The 21,337-nt window shown below is 43.7% G+C and overlaps 2 protein-coding genes across 2 annotated transcripts in view; one reads left to right on the top strand and one right to left on the bottom strand.

Annotated features, from left to right (window-relative positions):
- The window catches only part of LOC141993460 (zinc finger and SCAN domain-containing protein 29-like), a 28,167-nt gene extending 8,364 nt beyond the window's left edge, over positions 1–19,803 (bottom strand). The window contains exon 1 of the mRNA XM_074963002.1: positions 19,556–19,803. The gene's annotated coding sequence lies outside the window, so the exon portion shown is untranslated. The remainder of the gene's footprint in view (positions 1–19,555) is intronic.
- On the top strand, positions 14,110–15,153 carry GPR148 (G protein-coupled receptor 148). Its single transcript, XM_074963255.1, has one exon. The coding sequence runs from the start codon at positions 14,110–14,112 to the stop codon at positions 15,151–15,153; it is 1,044 nt and encodes a 347-aa protein (XP_074819356.1).
- Positions 19,804–21,337: the final 1,534 nt, after the last annotated feature.

Genomic DNA, 21,337 nt, shown 5'->3' with positions numbered 1-21,337 from the left:
TAAGGGAAAGAACTTGAGGTTCAGTGAGCTGGCTGACCTGGGAATCTTGCCAGTTGACAGCTTGGTGTGGGAGTGGCAGCGGCAGCCCTCTCAGAAGACCCTCCAGTACCCTCTGTTCTTTACGCTCATGTTGTCAAGTCTCCTTCTCCGCAGGGGCTCAGCACTGCATTTGCTATGCTTCTAGTTCCCAGTACCATGAGGGTGAAGGACCCATTCTGAGAGTTGAGCCCTGACCTCACAATATGCTACTGCTAGATCAGCTAACGTGAATAGTATGTGACTTACAAAATGTCCAGATGGTGTGCACAGCTTGAGCTAGCTGATGCTCTGTACTGGGGTCACACAATGGAAGTACAGAAGCTACCCCTTGTTTTGAATCTCCAGTTGCTTGATACAATGACAGGCTTGACTGTAGCTCACGAAAGCTTATGCTCAAATAAATTGGTTAGCCTCTAAGGTGCCACAAGTCCTCCTTTTCTTTTTGCATAATTGTGACTGTTACACCAAAGCTGTCAGCATGATCGCTGGCAGCAGATAAACAGACCTAGATGGGAAAGGCTGAGCTATATCTTTAGGGACAGGGCAGATAATTCCGCAGACATTGTTCCAGTGCCATGGCCAGCACTAATGAATGGTGGTGATTTGAATGTTGTGGTGAAGAGCTGACATTTCCCAGTGGAACTAAGCATTTCAAGAGAGGAGAAATTGAGGAGCAGGTGGCATTAGTATGAGCAGTTCAATCTGAATGCAAAGAGCCCCAGTGGCAGTGCTCAGAGACAGGAGCCACAAAAGAGGGATAGAACCTGCAGAAGAGTGGGCACCTCTGAAACCGTATTGAATTGACCAGTAAGGACTGTCCCCCTCTCCCCTCAGTGTTTTACAGATCATGGAAATTGAGACGAATAAAAGAGTTTTAAATTCTCTTTATTTGCGAGAATGTTTGCAATTGTTCTCATTTCTGTTGGATTGGCACAGGGAACATTAGCTCTAGCACTTTCTCATCAGAGTAAGGGACTGCTGGATTGTTGATGGAGAAGGCTACTCTAGTACATGAATTTTGAAATCAGCGAGAATGTTTGGAGAAGCAGATACGAAAAATTGTAAAATTAGCCCCTGGTGTTAGTGGGTACTGACAACTCTTATGGCATTGCCTTTACAATTCTGAGTCAGATCGTGTGACGGGGGCCAGGAAACAGATTATTTCTAACAAGTCTTTCTATGCATGTCACACCCTTATTACAAGTATCAAGTTGTAAAGAGACTGAAATGGAAATAAGATGGTTTTGTGATTAAGGCCCTGGCTTGGGACTCAGAGGTGAGTTCAGTTCCCAGCTCTGTCACAGACTTTCTCTGTGACCATAGACAAATCGCTTAATCTCCTCTGTGCCTCAGTTCCCTAGCTGCAAAATGGAGATGATACTTCCTGTCCGTCTTGTCCCTGATACAGGCTATTTAGATTACAAACTGTATGTTGTCTGAAGCACCTGGCACATCAGGGTCCCACTTGTTGTGGGCCACTAGGTATAAATGTGATACAAACAATAAGTAGCAAAGGAAGTGGGAAGCGAAGAGAGAGGAGGTGTTTGTGTATCCGGATCCAAACAAGCCAATGGTGCCTTTTTTTAATCAGAATAAATCACCAAGTAAAGTAAAAATAAAAACAAATCCATTTAGCACATGTCCATGTTTGTGAGCTGCTTTCAGCAACACTGTACTTGGGCTCAGTCTCCATCTGTCACCAGCTACAATTTCACCAACAGACAAGAAATGCAGTAAATGACTGACATAAGTTGCGCTGGTGTAGGCAGGAGCTGGTTTGTGGGAGAGCAGATCGTTCAAGTAGTTACACCTGGGTGGACTATTTTGCCAAGAAATCTTCTGTATTTCTTTGGCTACTATGGGAACATTTGCATTTGAATAAGTTTCTTCCCTCACAAACCTAGCATCCACTTCTGCTGCTCCTGCAATGAAATCAAAATCTCCTGGTTGACAGTACCTATGGGGCAGTGGCACAGATGCTACATTCAGAGGCCAATGGGACGACGGGTTTTGTGATTGGAAAAAATCCCATTTCTAAATACACAAGCAGTGGAAAACTCGCCAGGAAAACATTGGGAAGAAACAGCAGTTACTGTATGTTTGTGGGCAATACTAGATATTCTAAAGGTTCCCACAGTGTGGAGTCTTTCTTGATGTTAATGTAGGTTGTGATTCTCAGCACACTCTGTCCATTAATCTTTCACACCATATGTGCTGCCGTACCTAGCACCTGCTTCAGCAGCATGAGGCCAGGTCATTGTCAGCCCATGGGTGTAGATCGTTTGGAGCATCAGCGGGGTTTCAGATTGTTGTCCAGGGAGCATGGAAGTCCTCAGGCACAGTGCTGTGAGCTAGAAATCAGCATGTTGGCTGTAGCAGTGAAACGCCATCCGTAACTTGACGGCGCTCCGCCTGCATCTCACTCGTGTTGTGAAGGGAGGCAGAGCACACTGAACTGATCTGATGACAATCCATCATGTGAAAGGGCTTGACAAGAAGAGTCTGCACAGTCGGAATCTTTCCTGTGCTTTCACTGATGCATCCCCTGGTTTTGTTTCCCCCTTGTTGCCGCTGAGCCTTAAAGAGACATTACTATATTACTGCAACGGTGTCTCAGAGCAATGGGATTGTTCCCTCCCAGTCTTGTAGTGCCTGGATATTGGATATAAGACTGGGGCTGCGCATTGATGGTACTCCATCAGCAGCTGTGAGGTGGTACTTCCCCATTCCCTAATCACCATGCCCACAGCTCCAAGGGAGCCAGCTTTGCTCACACAAGGGGCCTTCTGCATCCTGTTAACCTTCATGGGTCTGCATATAGAAACCCCCTCTCCACACTACAATCCATTGAAGAGGATCAGCAAGATGCTGTCTGAAGTCCAGCATCACTCCTTCACTGGATGGAGGTGTCACCGTGGAGTAGTTCTTCCCTTACCCCTGGGCACTCACTGCGGTGCTGCCTTATGACCCCGTTATCTTAGAGAGTGAAAAACCAGGTCTGGGAATGGAACCTCCTAACCAGCCTTCCCTCCCCTTTGAAAAGGGAAACCTCATATCATTTGACTCTTTGATCAGTCTCTCTTTTCCTGCCCTTAGGTCAGCCTCCCCAGGACAACTCCGAGCCACTGCATTGCCTCTTCTGGTGGCGGCACTTTCTGTCCTACAGACCCTGTGCTGCTTTGGATTCTTCTCTCCCATTCTCCAGTATTTTCTTTCCCTCCATTTCTTCCGCTCACTTTCTCTCTCCTCTCCCCATTTTTGTCTGCTCCCGGGACCCGATCTACTGCAGTAGCTGAGCATCTCACAGTCATCAATGGATTTTATCCTCTCAACACCCCTGCAAGGGAGGGAAGTGGTATCCTTATTTTACACATGGGGCATGGAGACACAGGGTAGATTAAGTGAGTTGCCCAAGGTCAGCCAGGAAATCTGAGTCAGAAGCCTCAGTCAGGTGACCTGGCCACTAAACCACCACTACTACTCAACCTTTCCTTCTACACATTAATCCTATCCTTTCTCACCCAGGCTATTTCATCCATCTTCCAGTCACCCATCCCACTCGCCAAGCCTTCATCCTGCTGGGAAATCTTATCCCTGACAACCCCAACCCTTGCAGCACATCCTGTCTTGCATTACAAGAGAGACAAAACAGGCCAATGCTAGGCTGCACAGGATCCTTCTTCTGTCTGGAGCCTTCCTGTAACAATCCCATGCTTCCCTTCCAGTGGATGCTGGAGATTACCCCCACTGCATGTGAGGCAGGGCTGAGCTGGAATAGCTCAGGTGCTGGCCATCTGCATAATGAAAGGGCCTGTGAGGAAAAGCACTGTAATGGCATAGCTGTATGCATACACCAGCTTAGCTCGAGCTCTCGCTGGAAGGAAGAGCATTATCAACTAGTGATTAGAGCAGTAGACAGGAACCTCCTGATCCCATCGCTGTCACTGACTCACTGTGTGATCTTGGCAAAGCATTCAACCACATAAAATGGGTGATAATCTTCCACTATGGACAAATTGATGTTGTCATCTCTACAAAGCATATTGTTAGGGCCAGGCCATGGGCAGCCTGTGTGCACCAGTTAGCTACTAAGTTGCAGTCTGGAGATGAGTAGCAGGGTCAGGATACCAGGAAATCAGGGTCATGCACCAGCTTTGTAGGTGGCAAGCAAATAGCAGAGTCAGAGTTGGGCCTGCTCAGGATACCAGGAACTCAGGTTCAGGCATCAAGTTGCAAACAGCAGAGTTGGAGCCAAGTCAGGTCAGGATACCAGGAAGTCAGTCAGGCACCAGGTTATAGACACCAAGCAAACAGCAAAGTTGGGGACAAACCAGGGTCAGAAGCCAGATTCTAGGGTCTATAGTGAAACAAGGTCTGGAGCAGATGCAAGGAAGCAAGCCGCACTGTGGCTCAGACCACTCCCGGTGATGACTTTCTGGTTTATATGCCAGCATAAGCCAGTCAGTGGGCTGTGGGGGCTGTCACTCAGATGCCACGGGGCAGTACTTCCTGCAGTGCGTACCTTCACAGGCTCCCCCAGCAGAAACCTAACTGAAGCTTCCAGTCACAAGGCACAAGCATCATCAGCCCATAATCCCAGGTTCTAGTCCCACAGTTCTTGTGTATGTAGGATTTATACAGGTGCTTCCTATTAGCACTAACATGGGATTGATTGATTTTTGCAGTGCCATTAGAAACCTAAAAACATAAATACTTTCTTTATACAAATTAAGCTGCTTTAGAAAAGAGAGCTAATATTTTAAAAGTTGGCATTATTTACCCAAGTCATTCCTGGCTGTTGCATAAATACCTCATTATAGGAGGCAGGAGGGAAGGAAAGATTATTAAATCAAAGCGGGAAAAAATCCAGAATGATTTCTCATAAGGCACTGTAATTACTTGTGTAAAAAATATGACCACATAAATCTGCTTTTGTATACCTCCAGAAGTATCTGAAGCCTGACTCATAAAAAAGCATTGCTGGTTGAATCATGTAGGTCATTTCACACTGAAGGAAGCACAAAGATAGGAGAGGAAACCAGGTTTGCTTTTCATTGTGTGGGGCAGGAAATGAAGTTGTTTACATGGCTGCAGCTCCTAGCAGTGACGCTGCAGTAGGAGGGTAAACTGTTTGGAACCAAATGTGTTCCTTTTTTCCCCTCAAGTTATGATTATTTCTCTGACCCCATTGTTTCTTCCTTTATATAAATCTTTTTGAAAGACTTCAAAATATTCTTGTTCGTTCTGCTACCCAGATATCCCGTTTAACCTTGAATCTTGCACCTGCAGAGTCAATCTTCCACAAGACCTACCTTCACTTTCTGACTCACAATAACATGTTCTATTATGGCCCCGTGGCATTTGGAATTTAAAAATTATTCAGAGGCTCCTCTCTGAATCATCCTCTCTTCCTTATGCTGTCTCCCATTTCATTTTGGAGCCTTATGAAAACATCTTCAAGCCAGTCCTCCCCACCTTTTCTCTTTCTTTGTTCCAAGTGCCTTGACCTTTAAAATCATTGCAACCTGGACCCACTTTTCACACCTCTTTCTTTGCTGCTTTATTTTTAGCAGCAATTGTACCTGGTTTCTGGACTTTGTACAGCTGCAGGAACAACTTGTGGGCCACTGTAGATTTAAGGTCTTCTCACCACAGAATGACAAATGAGACACTGAACAGCTTTCAGTACCTCTGGGTGCAACAGGAGACAGAGCTAGCTAAAAGGTGGCGATCAGTGGCAATACTCCATTTCTTATTGTTCTTGGTAGTACAGCAACACCTAGAGACCTCCACTGAGATTGGGACCCTATTAAACTTACCAAGAGACAGTCCAGCCACCAAAGAGCATATAGCCCTGCTGCCCTCAACCTTTTCGCAGGCAAAATCCTCTCTCAAGCTACCAGGAACTTTGCCTCAGTGAGCACTGAGTTAAACCTAGAGAGCAGGTCCCAAAGTTCTTCCAGGGGAAATCTCATACCGTTGAAAACAAATTTGGAACCTAGCAGAAGTGTACTTCTGTTCAGGTTAATTCTTTGTCTCAGCATTCTAATGGAACTGGCATTTAATTGCTGTTTGAGTCCTCCATTTTCCTCTCTCAACCTTGCAAGGGGCTGAGAGTCTTCAGTTGGACCAGATTCTGCAACTCCAACTTCAGTGGGACTGGTCACCATAGAAAGACTCTGCCTCTTGATTTCAATTGTAATGGAGAGTTCTGAGCATGTTTTAACCAGTACCTCAACGGACTGGGCCCAGACTAAGCATAAAAGCTCAAGGCATTGCTTTGTGTTTAATGTTCCATTCAATCCTACAGCCAGCTTCCCTTTCCCCAGACTCTTGGAACCAAGGAGACTCTGGCAGCCCTGACATTGTTCTGATTAACTTCCCTTCCTCAGGGGAAAGGTAGCCAGTCAGAGGAAGATTTACCCCTAAATTAGGGTGTTCCCCCACTAACCTATTGGAAGCTCTGTAAACTTTAGTGTATGGGGGCTGGGGGAGTCAGCATTGGTAGGTTTCCTGCAAGGTGGCATTATAACCACCCTTGACATACACCTCGCCCAAAGAGGCAATCATCCCTCCAACACCCAAACACTCCTATATAATAGTCATCTCACAATGTCCCCCCAAAACTAACTAGCCTCTCAGGCCCTTATAACATTGTTACTCGTACTGCGGTAGCACCTAGAGACCATGGCACCATTGCGCTAGGCACTGTACAAACACATAAAAGAGAAGGGCCCCGCCCCCAAAAGCTTGCAATCTAAGCACGTAACCACTGAACATGTGACTTCCCTGATTCACACCACTGGATTATGATGTTAGTCCAGTTTGTTCCTTCGTTCTGCATGTAGAATACGTTTTGATATATGGCAGTGTGGATGTTTTGAATCAGAAGCTGTCATGGTAATTCTCAGGGTACCCAGGACCATGAGTCACTTTGTTAGCCCCCTGCCTCCACCTTGAGGGAGACTTGCTTGTGCTTAACTGGGTGTCAGGTCCCTGACGCCACCAGCTTATTAGCCACTCATGCATTCTCCTTTGCTTTCTGCCAGCCCTTACTGTGCCTTACAGGTTAACAATTGGTGCATCCCAGTTCCCAAGCCCCTTTGAAGCATTCCCCTGTAGTGTCCAGCACCTTCTCCACTGAACACTCACGGAAATACCAGGTCTGCTGTCCCCAGGGGAACTGTGTACACACCAGCTTGTAGGATTCAACTCAGGATCACCACCTGGCTTAATACCCCAGCACTGAGATATATTTATAGTGAAAACAACCATAAGTTTATCAAAGATTCAAGGGATAACGAGTGAGGAAAACAGGTTACATATAAAAACAAAATTGTACTATGCTTTCTAGAGACTAAACTTAACAGGCTAACCTCCTGTCTAAAGAAGTTTTATCTCACCCCAGGTATCCTCTGCAGCATTGAGATCACATTTTCATGAACATTAACACACTGTCCACTTACTTCCTAGGTGCAGGATAATGGGTATCTTTGTTGCCATCTACTTATATCCCCAAAATTCATCGTATTCAGATAGTTAAAAAAAAACAACGTGTGATGGGCTATACCCCCGGGGTGAATCCTGGAAGCAGTTGGAACCACTGTGCCCCCTAACTATACAGCTGGGTTGGGCTCTCCCTCTGCTCTGCTGGTGACACACAGTCAGCCCCTTCAGGCCCTGTTATAATCCAACATGACAGCGGGTTTGAAATACAAATACATAGTCAATATTCATAACTCCAGATACAAAAATGATACCTACATACAACTAGGATAATCATATTCAGCAAATTATAACTTTTCCATAGACACCTTACATCAGTGGTTCCCAACCAGAGGTACTCAGAGGTCTTCCAGGGGTACATCAACTCATCTAGATATTTACCTAGTTTTACAACAGGCTACATAAAAAGCCCTTGCGAAGTTGGTACAAATTAAAATGGCATACAATGACTTCTTTACAGTGCTGCATATAGTATACACTGAAATATAAGTACAATATTTATATTCCAATTGATTAATTTTATTATATGGTAAAGTAAGCAATTTTTCAGTACTAGTGTGCTGTGACACTTCTGTATTTTATGTCTGATTTTTGTAAGCAAGTAGTTTTTAAATGAGGTAAAACTTGGGGGTACGCAAGACAAATCAGACTCCTGAAAGGGGTACAGTAGACTGAAAAGGTTGAGAGCCACTGCCTTACATGACACACTTTGCACAAAATGCATCATAATTATGTCATAATGCAGGGCCGCCCGGGGGGGCAAGTGGGGCAATTTGCCCCGGGCCCCGCAGGGGCACCCACGAGAGTTTTCAGGGGCCCCCATGAGAGTTTTCGGCGGTACTTTGGCGGCGGGGGGTCCTTCAGTGCCGCCGAACACACCCGGAGTGAATGGCCAGCCACCACTTCTTCTGCTCCGGGTCTTTGGCGGCAATTCGGCGGCGGGGGGTCCTTCTGCTCCATGTCTTCAGCGAAGTGCCCCGAAGACCCGGAGTGGAAGGACCCCCGCCACCAGAATTACCCCCAGGTTCCCTGAATCCTCCAGGCGGCCCTGTCATAATCATACCACTATGATGAATATGGGGCAGAGTGTCAGACACTTCCCCCCCTTCCCGTCACTTGTTTTTCCTGTATCCTCCTCCTTCCCTGTTGATTTCACATCCTTCTGCTGACATTATATGTAAATGTGCCTCCCTTGTGTTGCTTAATAGTGCTTAATGCAAACATGAATAACCCTCTTTTGTCTGACAGAAAATCTGTTTCTCCACCTCTGCTGTGACACACAACCTAAGAACATATTTTCAATATACATACATAACTGCTACATAGTATCTATATGCATAATTTCACAACGATATTAACAACCAGCATGATCCTGGCTTTCATTTTAAGACCTCACACAACATTCTTTGGTGAACTAGAATCTACATACCAGAATCAGGACATTCTTGCAACCCCCTTGCCAGTTGGCACTGAGGGGTTCTTGAGTCACAGAAGCCTTGAATTCAAACTAGTGTAGTGCTACCAGTGTTAATTTTTAGGCAGTGAACCAAAATACACTGGAACTGTGATGCATTTATTGCATCATAGTTGAGAAACTGGTTGAACAGTTGTGAAAAGAGAGTGCTTATTTGTCTCGTTCACTCAAATTAGCTGTTCCTGGGGCAGGGGACTATCTTGTGTTTGTCCAGTGCCTAGAACAATAGGGCTTCAATCTCCGATAGGGCTTCAATCTCTAAGCACTATTGTACTACAAAGAATAATAATGGATAGCTCTTTGTATTCTATGTAGCAGCATCTTGTTACATGGCAACAGCATATAAATATACTGCACTGTCTCCAGTACTTGAATTATAGTATTGCTCAACATACACTTTACTTTGCATGGGCCTCCTGAATTCAACCCTATTGATTAGCTCCTGACTTGAAAATGCAAGAACGATGCAAAAGCACAGTTCACCTTGGCTTTCTACTGGAGATTCAGGTAAGATTACCAATAAATAAAGTAATTAATGGTGTGTGCAATTCAATACAGATTGTAAAATAGGAGCCAGAAGGGGAAGAATCTTTAATACTGGTTGTTCTGAACAAGGCAGAGACATAGGAAGTGCTTCTGCATAATATAAATTTACCGGAGAGTAACACAAATGAATCAATAACTAGAACATTGAGGCCAGGATTGCAGGAAATGGGGAGAATCATTCAGGTCGGCATCACAAAATATTGAGCATTCAATCACAAGCGGTACGTATGGTATTTTGGGACACCATGTCAGACACAATGGCAAGGCAGCCTCCAAAATTCATTATCTTCTACAGGAACAGTCTTCAGTGCCTCTGTGTCCTTGGTCTGTCAAGCAACATACTGCAATAACATCTAAGCTTAAGGAAATCCACTGATGGTCAAAGAGGCTCAGGTGCCAGCTAAGATATCTGCAGACCTGTATGTCAAGGCACACAAGGTTTTAAAAATCCAGCAGTGATGCACTGGGCAATTGTAGGACTCCTGTTTAAAACTTGAGTTACATGACTTGGGCTAAGACCTGAGTCTGATAGTGCTGAATCCATCTGCACTGTTCAAGTTATTTGCTATTTCCCAATTTGCAAAACTTAGGCCTTGTCTAAACACACAAATTGTGCCATTTTAACTACGTTGGTTTAGTTAAAGCACTACAGCCTTTCACAGATGAGGGCAACTGCACCTGTATTCCCTCTCTATGGTCCACCGAGGGCACCCACTGTCAGGCTTCCAGTTCCCCAGCCATTACCTATCTTGGGTGGAGACATGCGTCTCTCCCCTTTCTGACCAGGATTTTTCCAGGCTGCTCTGTTCCGTGCTTATACTGTGAGTTCCCCAGCAGGTCAAAGTGCATAAGTAGGCCTGCTTTGCTTTTTCTCCTCAGAACCTATAAACAGTGCAATTTCGCACAGTTAAATTACCACACAGCTCTTTCTAAGCAAGCACATTTATTCTGAAGGTAAAAGCATGATAGAGAACATAGATTAAGAACAATAACAGGACCTACGCACATGCTAATAAGCTTACCGGAGATCACCTCAACCCCAACAAGGGCTCTGGCAAGTGAACAGTCCTTCAAACCCCACACAGGGGTTTTCTGTGGTTCTTGGTTCATAGTTCATAAAGCCTTCAAAAGATGAGCCCGGGAGCTTAAATTAATAACTTTGCTTGACATTAAAAATCTTGCTCTCACAGACACTGGATATATGGCTTATTGCAACCATCTGTAACCCACTAACCCTCCTTTTTTTTTTTTTGTCCTTTGACTTCAGGGTTGCTACTGAACCACTTCACCTTGAATGGTCCCTTAGAATATATGTTAACTACTTATGCTAAACAGTCTGTTCCACCTTGTATTTAGCTGTAACACTCTGAGTACCTTTCCCAGACCTGAAGAAGAGCTCTGTGTAGCTCGAAAGCTTGTTTCTCTCAACAACAGAAGTTGGTCCAACAAAGAATATTCCTTCACCCACTTTTTCTTCCCTGCTTTGACAGTCTGGTGGAAGCAGCCTCCTGCCTCAGCATATATTTAAGCCAGTAGAGCTCCCTTCCACAAGACGAACTCTGTTTGCTCTTTACAACCTGATTCTAGCCACTTTGCATCACCTGAGTGGCATAAAGTGGCCAGATAATGCGGAGCATCTAGCCCATAACATATACAGCTTTTTACACTGGGGAGAGGAACAGGTCCTCTATATGGATGCTGTCTTCAAGGGTCAGGTGAAAAACCAGCTAGGCTCAGAAGGCCGAACTGTGCATTTACAGGGAAAATAAGGGCTTTCAGTGTATGGATCTTAGAGCCCTGGATGTCAAGTAATAAGATTGGAGAGAGAGAAGTTAGTGCAAGGAATATCTTTTATTGGACCAACTTCTGTTCGTAAAATAGACAAGCTTTTGAGCTTACACAGAGCTCTTCTTCAGGTCTGTGTACAAGCTCAAAGGCTTGTCTCTCTCACCAACAGAAATGGGTTGAATAAAAGATACTACCTCCCCTGCCTTGTCTCTCTAATATCCTGGGACCAACAAGGTACAACAACACTGCATACAAGTAATAATATTGTGGTGTTACTCCCCAAGATATAACTTTTTTTAATGTGATATGTACCATCAACCCGTGACACACTAGGCTGATAAAGGCAGCCCTGTAAATGTGTGCATGTGCAACAGCTCAACTTATTTCAAATTTTGTTGTTTTTTCCATCAGCTAAAAATGTGCAGCTGAGATGACAATGAGCAGCTGGCAGTTTTCACTGGCTACTTATCTCGGTGCCTAAATGTGGATTTAAAACCCTACATTTGGGTACCCATTTTTCTAAATATTGCCCATGTTCTTTTCACATTCACGATTAATTAGGTCTTATCTTTACCCTTTAATCTTGTCACACACAGGGCACTGAGTCCAATGTCTCAGGTTGCCCCTGCTCACCATAGACACAGTGGGTTAAAATGAATCACCAGGAAATTCGAGATTTTAAGAGAAGCTAGGCACCGTGCTTCTCCCCTATCTTGTACCTTGTGCAGTCACTTATGCCTGTGCAGAGCAGGTGTATTATATCGTCTGATTTAGTACCATTTGGTCCTACTTTGCATAGGTGTAAATGACTGCATGGCAGTGGTGAGTCAGGCCACTAGTCCAAATAAAACATACCAATGGCCCTAATAAATAGCGCATATCAGCCAGTAGCATGTACCCTACTAATAGACATAATACTGGGGAGGCTTTTTTCTCTCCCCAACTATTTTAATCCCTCTTCCCCACTTAACTTTCCTTCCCAGAGTTGTCTCATCCAGCCACCTGCATCCTCTTTGCTATTCCCAGTTCTCCTCCCAAAATGGAAAGTTGAGACTGTGTATTTAAGGCCGCCAGACTCCACCTCTTTCCCTGCATGCTCTGTGGTTTACTCAAGCTGAGAGACAACCAGACCTTCACTTCCTATACCCTGTCAGAGTGGCTAGAGACTCTGAAGTCCCTCTCATACCAGTCTGAACTGGGAAGCCATTCTGCTCTATGGGGCAGGAACTGTCTTTGTTCTGTGTTTGTACAGAGCCTAGCACAATGGGATCTTGCCCCATGACTGGGGCTCCTAGGCACTGCCACAGTTCATTGTCAGGTAACAAGGTAAGCTGCCTTATTGAGACCCATTGTTCAGTCTTCTCCAAAAGTTGGGAGGTCTCCAAACACTGGCGTGAAAAGGAGACTCTGACTCGCCTTTCTCTGAGCTCTGGGTCCTAGTAAGACAAGATTTTTAACAAGTACACTCTTTTCTTTCTGACATTTTCCATCCCCATTGACATCTTGCCCTGTCATAACAATACACGGGGTTTTTTTTATGACTGCTTACTGCCACTTAGGGCATCTGTATATAAAATACAGTGTACACACACACACACAATTTTCCCTTAGGAGATGAAGAACTTCTATGCTCAAAGGACAGCCTGCCCCCACCAGGCCTGTCCCCACTTTACACTACATAACCTGAAACACCACCTATCAGCTGCAGTCTTTCTGACAGAGGAGAGATGACTGAACAATACTCCACTCAGACCTCATGGATGCTTTTGCTCTTTCAGCCAGGTGAGGCCCTCTTGGAAAAAACATGAGGGGTTCCCTTCTCACAAACCAAGGGCCATATGCTCCGCTTTCATTGCACTCCGAGACCATATAAATGAGATTGAGATCAGTAATAGTACTTCTGCCCTACAAATGGCAGTACAATGCTCTGTGGGGCAACAACAAACAGGAATTAGCATCCAAATGGACTTTGGGATTGCATGCTGCAATGATGTCCATATATTGTATGGCACGTGAGCATGTGATACTGCTTATTTATAAAACTACACATCTAATCAACCATACACACTGGTTGAAAGTTTGTAATAACTGAAAAGGACGCAGTCTTTGTATCATGCTTAACAAAAACATGTCTGAAGAGCTGCCAGTCAAAAATGTGTACCATCTATAAATAAGATGATTTCATTAAACACATCCATCTTGACGCTATTTTACAACAGGAGCTAAGAGAGACGTTTTTACTGATCCCCTCAAATCAGTCAATTGTGCTGTTCCCTGTGAATTGATACAAAATACCATCTGATCACTTTTATGACTTTAGTACATCAGTACACTTGGAATGTCACTATCACATCTGTTTAATCAAGCTCTAGTCCATCTGTCTCTTTGGTGTGGTAATAGAATGAGAACAAACTCCAGTTGCTAATAACAAGCAACCCGTATATTTCCTGATCAAAGAGCTCACAGAAGGTTTGAAGTTTTAAAGCACGGGAAGGTTTGTTTTGTTTCCTTACGCACCATTACTTTTTGCAGAAAGAAAAGAAAATATTCCACTTTGTGGAAGCACCTTTGGGGACTACAGAATTTCAGCAATCTGTCCTTGGGTCTTACCAGGGGATGCTGGTATTGAGTTGTCTACAAAAGGTTTTTTGCTTTTCCTGGCTCATTACATCCACTGCATCAGCTTTTGCAAGGCTAGATTCAGCGCAGAGCTTTTTTTGTCCAAGTTGATCAGTCCTCCAAAAAATCCTAAGGAAATGAACTTCTTAGCCTGCGCCTCTGCAAAGATTCTGAATGCAACCCTGAGGGAGATTGATTCCAACAGGACCTTGGATTTGGATGAGCCTTCCACATACATGTTGCAAGAATGGATTATCTCCCCTCCATATATAGACATGAAAATGTTCCTGATCCCACCAGTTGTCTGCCTTGTGGCAGCCATCCTGGTAATTCCCTGCATCTTGTTTGTGATTTTCTCCAGCTTCAGCATCCGCCAGGAAACAAGGTACCTGCTGCTGGGGAATACTTTACTTTGCGATCTGATGTACCTAATCTTCTACACCCTCTCCGCCGTTCTCAGTGGCGAGAACCTTACACTCCCCAAGTATGCTTGTGTGCTTCTGTTGTTTTTGCTGGCTGTGACTTACTGTGGGGGATTGCTCACAGCTGCTGCCATGGTACTGGATATATTTTTGGCCATTTTGTTTCCTTTGCGCTACGTTGCCATTTTGCCGCCTTCACGAACGAAAAAACTGATCATGCTCATATGGCTCTCTTCTGGGGTTTTCCCAGGGATCATCTACTTGGTGCTGATGGTGACTCAAAAGCCCACACCGTGTCCCATGAACACATGCTCTGTGCCAATAATACTGGTCATGACTCTGAATGGAGATGATGCTGTGAAGCTCTGTTATGTGCTTTCAGTTGCTGTCCTCTTTCTCTGCTTGGCTTTAATACATGGTTGTTATATTATCCTGTATCTTAAAACAAGACAATCGGGCATATGGGAAAGCATTTTCTCTAGAGCTAGCGTGACATTCTTGATGCATCACACTATATTATTCTTTTACTTCTCTCCACTTCTGGCCCTTGTGGTGGAAACATTACTTTACATCAATGCTGTCATTGGACTACGGACAGGAATATGGATGTCTCTAACAATCTGCAATGTCCTGATTGTTCTGCCAAAAGCTTTGTTGCCTTATCTATATGGGCTTCGATATAGGGAGATATCGTCCTCTCTCAAATTCATTTTCAGAATGAAGCGCCTTAGTCTTGTGTCACCTGTTGTATCGCCATAAAGTGAGGCAGAATGTACCTACATGAGAGTAAGTTGAAAGGGGCTGTATTTGCTCTCTCGCAATAGGTAAGCATCTCACCAGCTACCTAGATCTTTATTTGCAGGTGTCAAAGGCATTGCTGTGGCTGGGGTAGTCCTACTGTCTTCTCACTATCAGAAGGCTGCACATCTTGACTACACCACAGCGTGGGCCCATACTCAGTGCGCTGCATGTAGAACTAGAGCTTGCTCCATTGCTGGAAGTGGCATTCTTTGGAGGAGACATTAAACAGAGGTCATTTCTGCCCATCTGTACTGGAGGGGTCAAAGTTAAAAATAAAGAGCCAATGCAACAAAGACCAATGGCTAACCTTGGCTGCCTTGGCCTTGGGCTTGGCCAACATTGCACCTCAATAAAGTAAGTGCCCAAATGTGTGCCTGAGGGAACATGTACACTGCAACATAATATGATGTAGACACTCAAGCACAGGGTTTCCTAACGCAGGTCAGCTGACTCAAGTCCCACTAAACACGGGCTTCCATTGCAGTGTAGACATACCCTGTGCTGGTGCTGTGTGCATAATGACTATTGCATTCACCTTCAGAGGAGTTACTGCAAGACTGGTATCCAGTTGACTGTTTTGTAAAGCACATTAAGATACCTTGGGTATGACAAATACTCTATTCAATGACATCCTATGCTACTTCTCGTATGTCAATGCATTATCAGTCAAATGGATTAAGTCTAACAATGTACAAAACAATGGCTTTTCATCAAATGTCGTACAGAAGTGGAATGGTCTTGGATCAGCATCTAGCAGACAGTAATCAATGTGCAATGATGTTCTACAATAGCCTGTCTTTTAATTCTTTTCTCATCAGAGAAGTGCACAGGTGACTGACTACTGGATAAAATAAATGGATGGTATTTCAGATCTTCAAGGGAAGCCAGTTCCTCTTAAGCAGACAAGCATCAGAGGGCAGTGTGGGGAAGCTCTGTTTATCGAACTCTGTGAAAAGCTTCCAGTATTTCAAAAGATTATATTGTTTGAGCTTTTTAAATTTTATGTACACCACAATTTTTTGATTGGCTTTTAAAACACTGTACCTTGATTACACTCTGTGTGTCACTTGTCTCTGTATCAGTATACAGATTCTCCACTTTCTGTAGTTCTGTAGACCCTAATGCAAAGAGAGTGCAGCGTCGTAGCATTTTACAGCCAGAGACTCCAGCTGCTAGGAGCAGCAGCAGCCCAAGCAGGGACTTCTGGACCTTCAGAGAACTTTCGATAGTTTTGACTGGACTTCCTCTGCCCTGTGCAGATTGCCTATTTGCTCCAACCTTCTCCCTTTCCCTGCCCCCTCCTTGACAGTCTATTCACTTCAGACCTCTCCCTCCTACCCTCTCCTCCCATTTCCTTTTCTTTCCATTTAGTTGAATCTCTTCTAACTAAACTCACACCAAACAAACAAACGTTTACCATCACATTGTTCGCTCTACTTGTGTGTTCAGCGTCTGTTTGATTGCAAGTTCTTTGGACAGGCGCCATCTACTACTCTGTTTGTAGGGTGCCTAGCACCATGCAGTCCCATTCTTAGTTTCTAAGGGCTAATCACTGGAATAAACATGACTAATATGTACTTTGCACTCACTTGACACAGCTGTAAAGGACTACACCAAGGGTGAGGCAGTGGAAAATCAGGCCCAAAGTATTTTGAAGTGAATAAACTCTGAGATATAGCAGAGTTTCTTTTATTGAAGGCTGTATGTTTCTCTGGGTATCTTGTCCAAAACTGAACTTTAAAATCGCAAGTACTGTTCCACTGCAAATATCTGTTTGCGTAAGCTTTTCAATAAAAAAGTGCCTAGCATATGCTCTGTGATGAATGCTTTTATTTTTCCTTAGTTATAGATCCCAGAGACGTTTATTGTACTAGCCACATTTGTAGAAAGACTGTCATTTAAATATGGAACCAAGTTCTTCAATAATGTGAGCAGTAAGGGTGGAACAAATATTTTAAATCAGAATTTCCTGAACACTAAATATTAACAGAATCCAGGAGAGTCCCTAATAAGAGGGTGGTAGTGTGAAGGTTTTACTATGTATCTGGGGAGAAGTGTTTTTCTCTCTAGCTACACATTGTTTTGCTCCAGGGTTGTCTGGCTTTTTATAGGGGATTTTTATAGTGGTCTATTAGCGTCCAAAGGGGGAAATTTAACTTTTTCATTAGGTTCTCTTGGGTTTTGCTGTACATTATAAAGAGGCTTGCCAGGCTTTGATTCTTGTGATTCTGACAGATAAGGTCAGTGCTTATTTTTTAGCATTTTTAATGGGTTTCAATATTCAGAGTTGTGGGAAATTGGTCGGGGAAGAGGTGTCAGACAATTATTTATTGACAGTAGACACTGAGATTCAAAGATTTAAAGCTTTATAGCAATTAAAACATAAATTGTCATCATCCCAGGTCAAAATATACGAAGTAAATACCCTTAAATCAAACTTTACTAAGTTCTCAGGCAGCATTTTTCTTTCTTTGCCTCACTGTGAATTGTGATTATCGATGGAGATGTTCTTTCACCTCTTTGTGCGTGTGTACAGTCAAATCAACGTTCACAGACACCTTCCAGTAAAAATCCAGTCCTTCCAAGACTAATGATAAATAAAGAACAGGCCTTTTAAATAAAAACCTCACCAACCAACCCCCCAAAACAGCTTGGAAATAGGTTTTACATGGTTGGTCCACTTTCCAAACTGGTATGAGCACGATCAGTTTTACTGGGTTTTATTCCTGGCTTTGCCAGAGATGTAAGATGTGATTCTGCACTGCTCTGCACCATGTGCAATCATTTTCACCCATGCAAAGTGGGTGTAAAATGCTACCAAATCACTTTGAGCTGGTGTAAATGACTACATGAGGTGGGAGAAAAGAATCAGGCCCTTCCTAGGCATGTAATTTTGGGCAAATAACTGCATTTCTCTGATCAGTCTCCTGTTTGGGACATGAGGAAATCTCTATCTACCATACAAATGTTAGGAGACCTAATTCATGACATGATTGTAAAGAGCTTAGAGATCTTCAGATTAAAAATATAAACTTTGCCTTCTGAGATTTCCAAACAACCTACCTCTTCTGCGAGGAGCTAGGCTCTACCCTGGTAAACAAGCCACACCAGGCTGGTGAGGATGAGAGTGCCAGGAGGTTAGGTTCCTGGAGGACCAGTTGGCAGAAGATGCCAATGGTGAGAGGGGCCAAGTTAAGAGCAGATGAAGAGCCTTCACACTGGGTATTGAACTCTGTGTGTTAGCTCCTTTGTTTTACTGTGCAAGTATTGGTGGAGGTGACTTTGCAATGGGGCCACAATGGGATCAGAAGAAGTTAAAGGAGCTAGGACTGGGCCCAATTTATGTTAGCTGAAGAGTGCTTTATGTGATTTTTTTTTTTCTTCTTCCTACCATGGAGATGGCTCTACCACTCAGTGTTCCTGCTGTCATGGGATGATAAAAGGAAGCCAGTCATCCGACTGTTTCACACTAGTCAATTAATTCAAATAATTTGCTATAGCTGGATGCAATTCACATAACATTACTGTACTTTTCAGTAATAAAGCCAAAGTTTCCAGGACACCTAAAACAATATATCTGAATATTTTTACTTGAGAGATTTTTCTTCCTAAATTTATATTGCAGTTGACTATTGTCTATATATAATGTGGAAATTTTGAATGAGGTCAGACTTGAATTCCTAGAGGTCATCTTGTGTCATCCATTACTTGAAAAATAATCCAATTAGTATTTGGAGTAATGTCTCAAATTTAGATCAGTTTCAATGTCATGCGGTGTTAATAATAGCCATATAGGTAAACAAGCATACAGTATTTTAAAAAATACACTTGTTAAAATTTTGCTAATTGCTCCGTTAAACTAATTAAACTCCTGCAGGTTTGATACTTTATATTAAATGTGTCTGTTCCTTGAATGGCTAACTCCATTTGCTGTCTAATTTCTGAAGGGAGATTTAATATAACACACCTCACATTGACTCTGTCTGTATGAACATAGTGTAGGTAATCTGTTTCTATCTAGCTGTATAGTTGCGGCCCACAAAATAAAACTCTCTAGGTTTTTAAATTAGAAAAAAGTTAGATTTTCAGCTAAGGTAAGTACCTGTGTTCATCAGCGTCACACACAAATGGACAAATATTACTTTAAGGGCCTGCTTCTACTGAGATTGCAAGCTCCTTGCGGCATTTATACAGCTCCTGGCACAAAAGGATCCTGCTCCAGGACTAGTGTTTTTAGGTGCTGTGAAACCACTAATAATATTAAAATCAAAACGAAAATCTCAATGACTTCAGTGGGAGCAGAACTGAGCCCTACACTTGCACCAAAGAAAATGTACATCCGAATGAAAGGATCACTTACTGTATCGCTTCGAAGAATCCTTTAAGGCAATAACAAAAATATCGTCCATTAGTGGGAAGGAGAAAAATAAATAGCCAGTTCATCCTCTAATCCTTTGTAAAATAGTTTAGTTTCCTCAACGACATTAAGAATCAAACTGCAGCGCAGGAAGGGTAAATCATTTTTGATCAATCCATTTCAGTCAGTGGTGCATATGTGCGTTTATAATGTTCTGTTGACACACACAGCTAAGCTAATAGCAAACTCATAAACCAGATTGTGGCAGGGTCTATATTAATACAGGGATGTTTCCCCATGACAACCTGTCTGTCATTATACCAGTGAGGAACAGAAGAATCATTAACTAAACAGGCGACAGCTTGCTAAAAATAGTGTTTTGTGGGGATTGTTTTGTTCTTGTCTGCTAAACAGAGTGAGAAATGAATGTGTTTTGGGATTTGTCTGGAAGCTTCTTTCTACACAACCAAATGTTGCTGCTGTTAGAATGGCACAGTGTGAGCTAAACAGAGACACTTCACAGCTTCTGAACTAAGGGGTGCTATGGAAGGAGACCCAAAAAGGAGCACAGACTGGTGTCTGTTGTTGTAGGTCTCAGCCTCATGTGATGACATGTAGTTGCATCATCTTGTGGTGAAGGGATGCAACACACTGAGATTAGATGTTCCCATTCTCTTATCTTATCTATACTTTTATACCAGGACAATCAGTGCAGAGTGTAAATGGACCAGAGAGTGTATCTGAAAGGAACTTAAATTCCTAAGCAGCAGATCAGCTGCCAGTCAAGCAACGTCAGTGCGGGTGGGTGGCTGGGTGTGACTGTGCATCATTCCTAGCCCAGTTCTATAAACTCCAACATTTTAGCCTTGATCAGGATGAGAGGATCTGTATTGAAGTCAATAGAAATGAAAATGGGATCTGGGTAGGGTGGGGCTACCTGGGAAAGTGTAATGCCCAGTGCAGTTTCCTGCACTGTAGCAGATTTTATGAGCTTCAATGTATGAAAAGTTTTAATTTTTGGTCTTCCCCCTGGAGGGGAGGGTGAGCCAAGGGGCAGCTGAGGAGCTCCCAGCAGGGGTACCATGTCACTTGTCAGATGCTAATGCTGCTCCACCTGCAAGCAGACTCCAGCTTATCCTGCCTCTTCCCACGTCAGGTCCCCCTGCCTAGTGAGGTTTCCCTTAACCAGCTAAGAAGTTTGGAGAAATTGAGCTACCCCTAGCCCATGCAGGATTCGGGGAAAGCTCTCTTGGCACTTAGCGGAGGACTGGGAGCAGTAATGGAAAAGTCCCCACTAGAGGGAGACTTCCCACACATTTCAGAGTAGCAGCCGTGTTAGTCTGTATTCGCAAAAAGAAAGCTGTAGCTCACGAAAGCTTATGCTCAAATAAATTGGTTAGTCTCTAAGGTGCCACTAGTACTCCTTTTCTTTTTCCCACACATTGAACCACTTACTCCTATAAAAATACCCTTTGCCTGGGGGAAGGAGTGATAGGCTGGCAGCCAGGAGTCCTAATGGCACCTCGTTCACCAAGCAGCATTAAGAACCCTCTGTACTTCAGAGCCTGTGTTATCGAGCAAGGCCTCATGCCCCTGCCCTCAGAGAGAGGGACATATCGTTCACAGCCTCTTGCTGCAGGGATAAGTGAGGACTACAGAAGTCCCACAAGGTCACTTCTGGTATAGCTAGGAATGGAGCCCAGCTCCAATATGGGAGACTCATGTCTTAGCCACACTGCCTACACTAAGGTAAGGCCAAGTCCGTGTGCTTGGCTATGTTGTCGT

Source organism: Natator depressus, chromosome 9, assembly GCF_965152275.1.
Source record: "Natator depressus isolate rNatDep1 chromosome 9, rNatDep2.hap1, whole genome shotgun sequence".
Classification (NCBI taxonomy): domain Eukaryota; kingdom Metazoa; phylum Chordata; order Testudines; family Cheloniidae; genus Natator; species Natator depressus.
Note: the sequence above shows the minus strand (reverse complement) of the source record. Positions and strands in the feature narration are given on the sequence as shown.

Bases quoted from the DNA above. Each gene is read 5' to 3' on its own strand.
- GPR148 (XM_074963255.1), top strand. From the start codon at position 14,110: ATGAACTTCTTAGCCTGCGCCTCTGCAAAGATTCTGAATGCAACCCTG.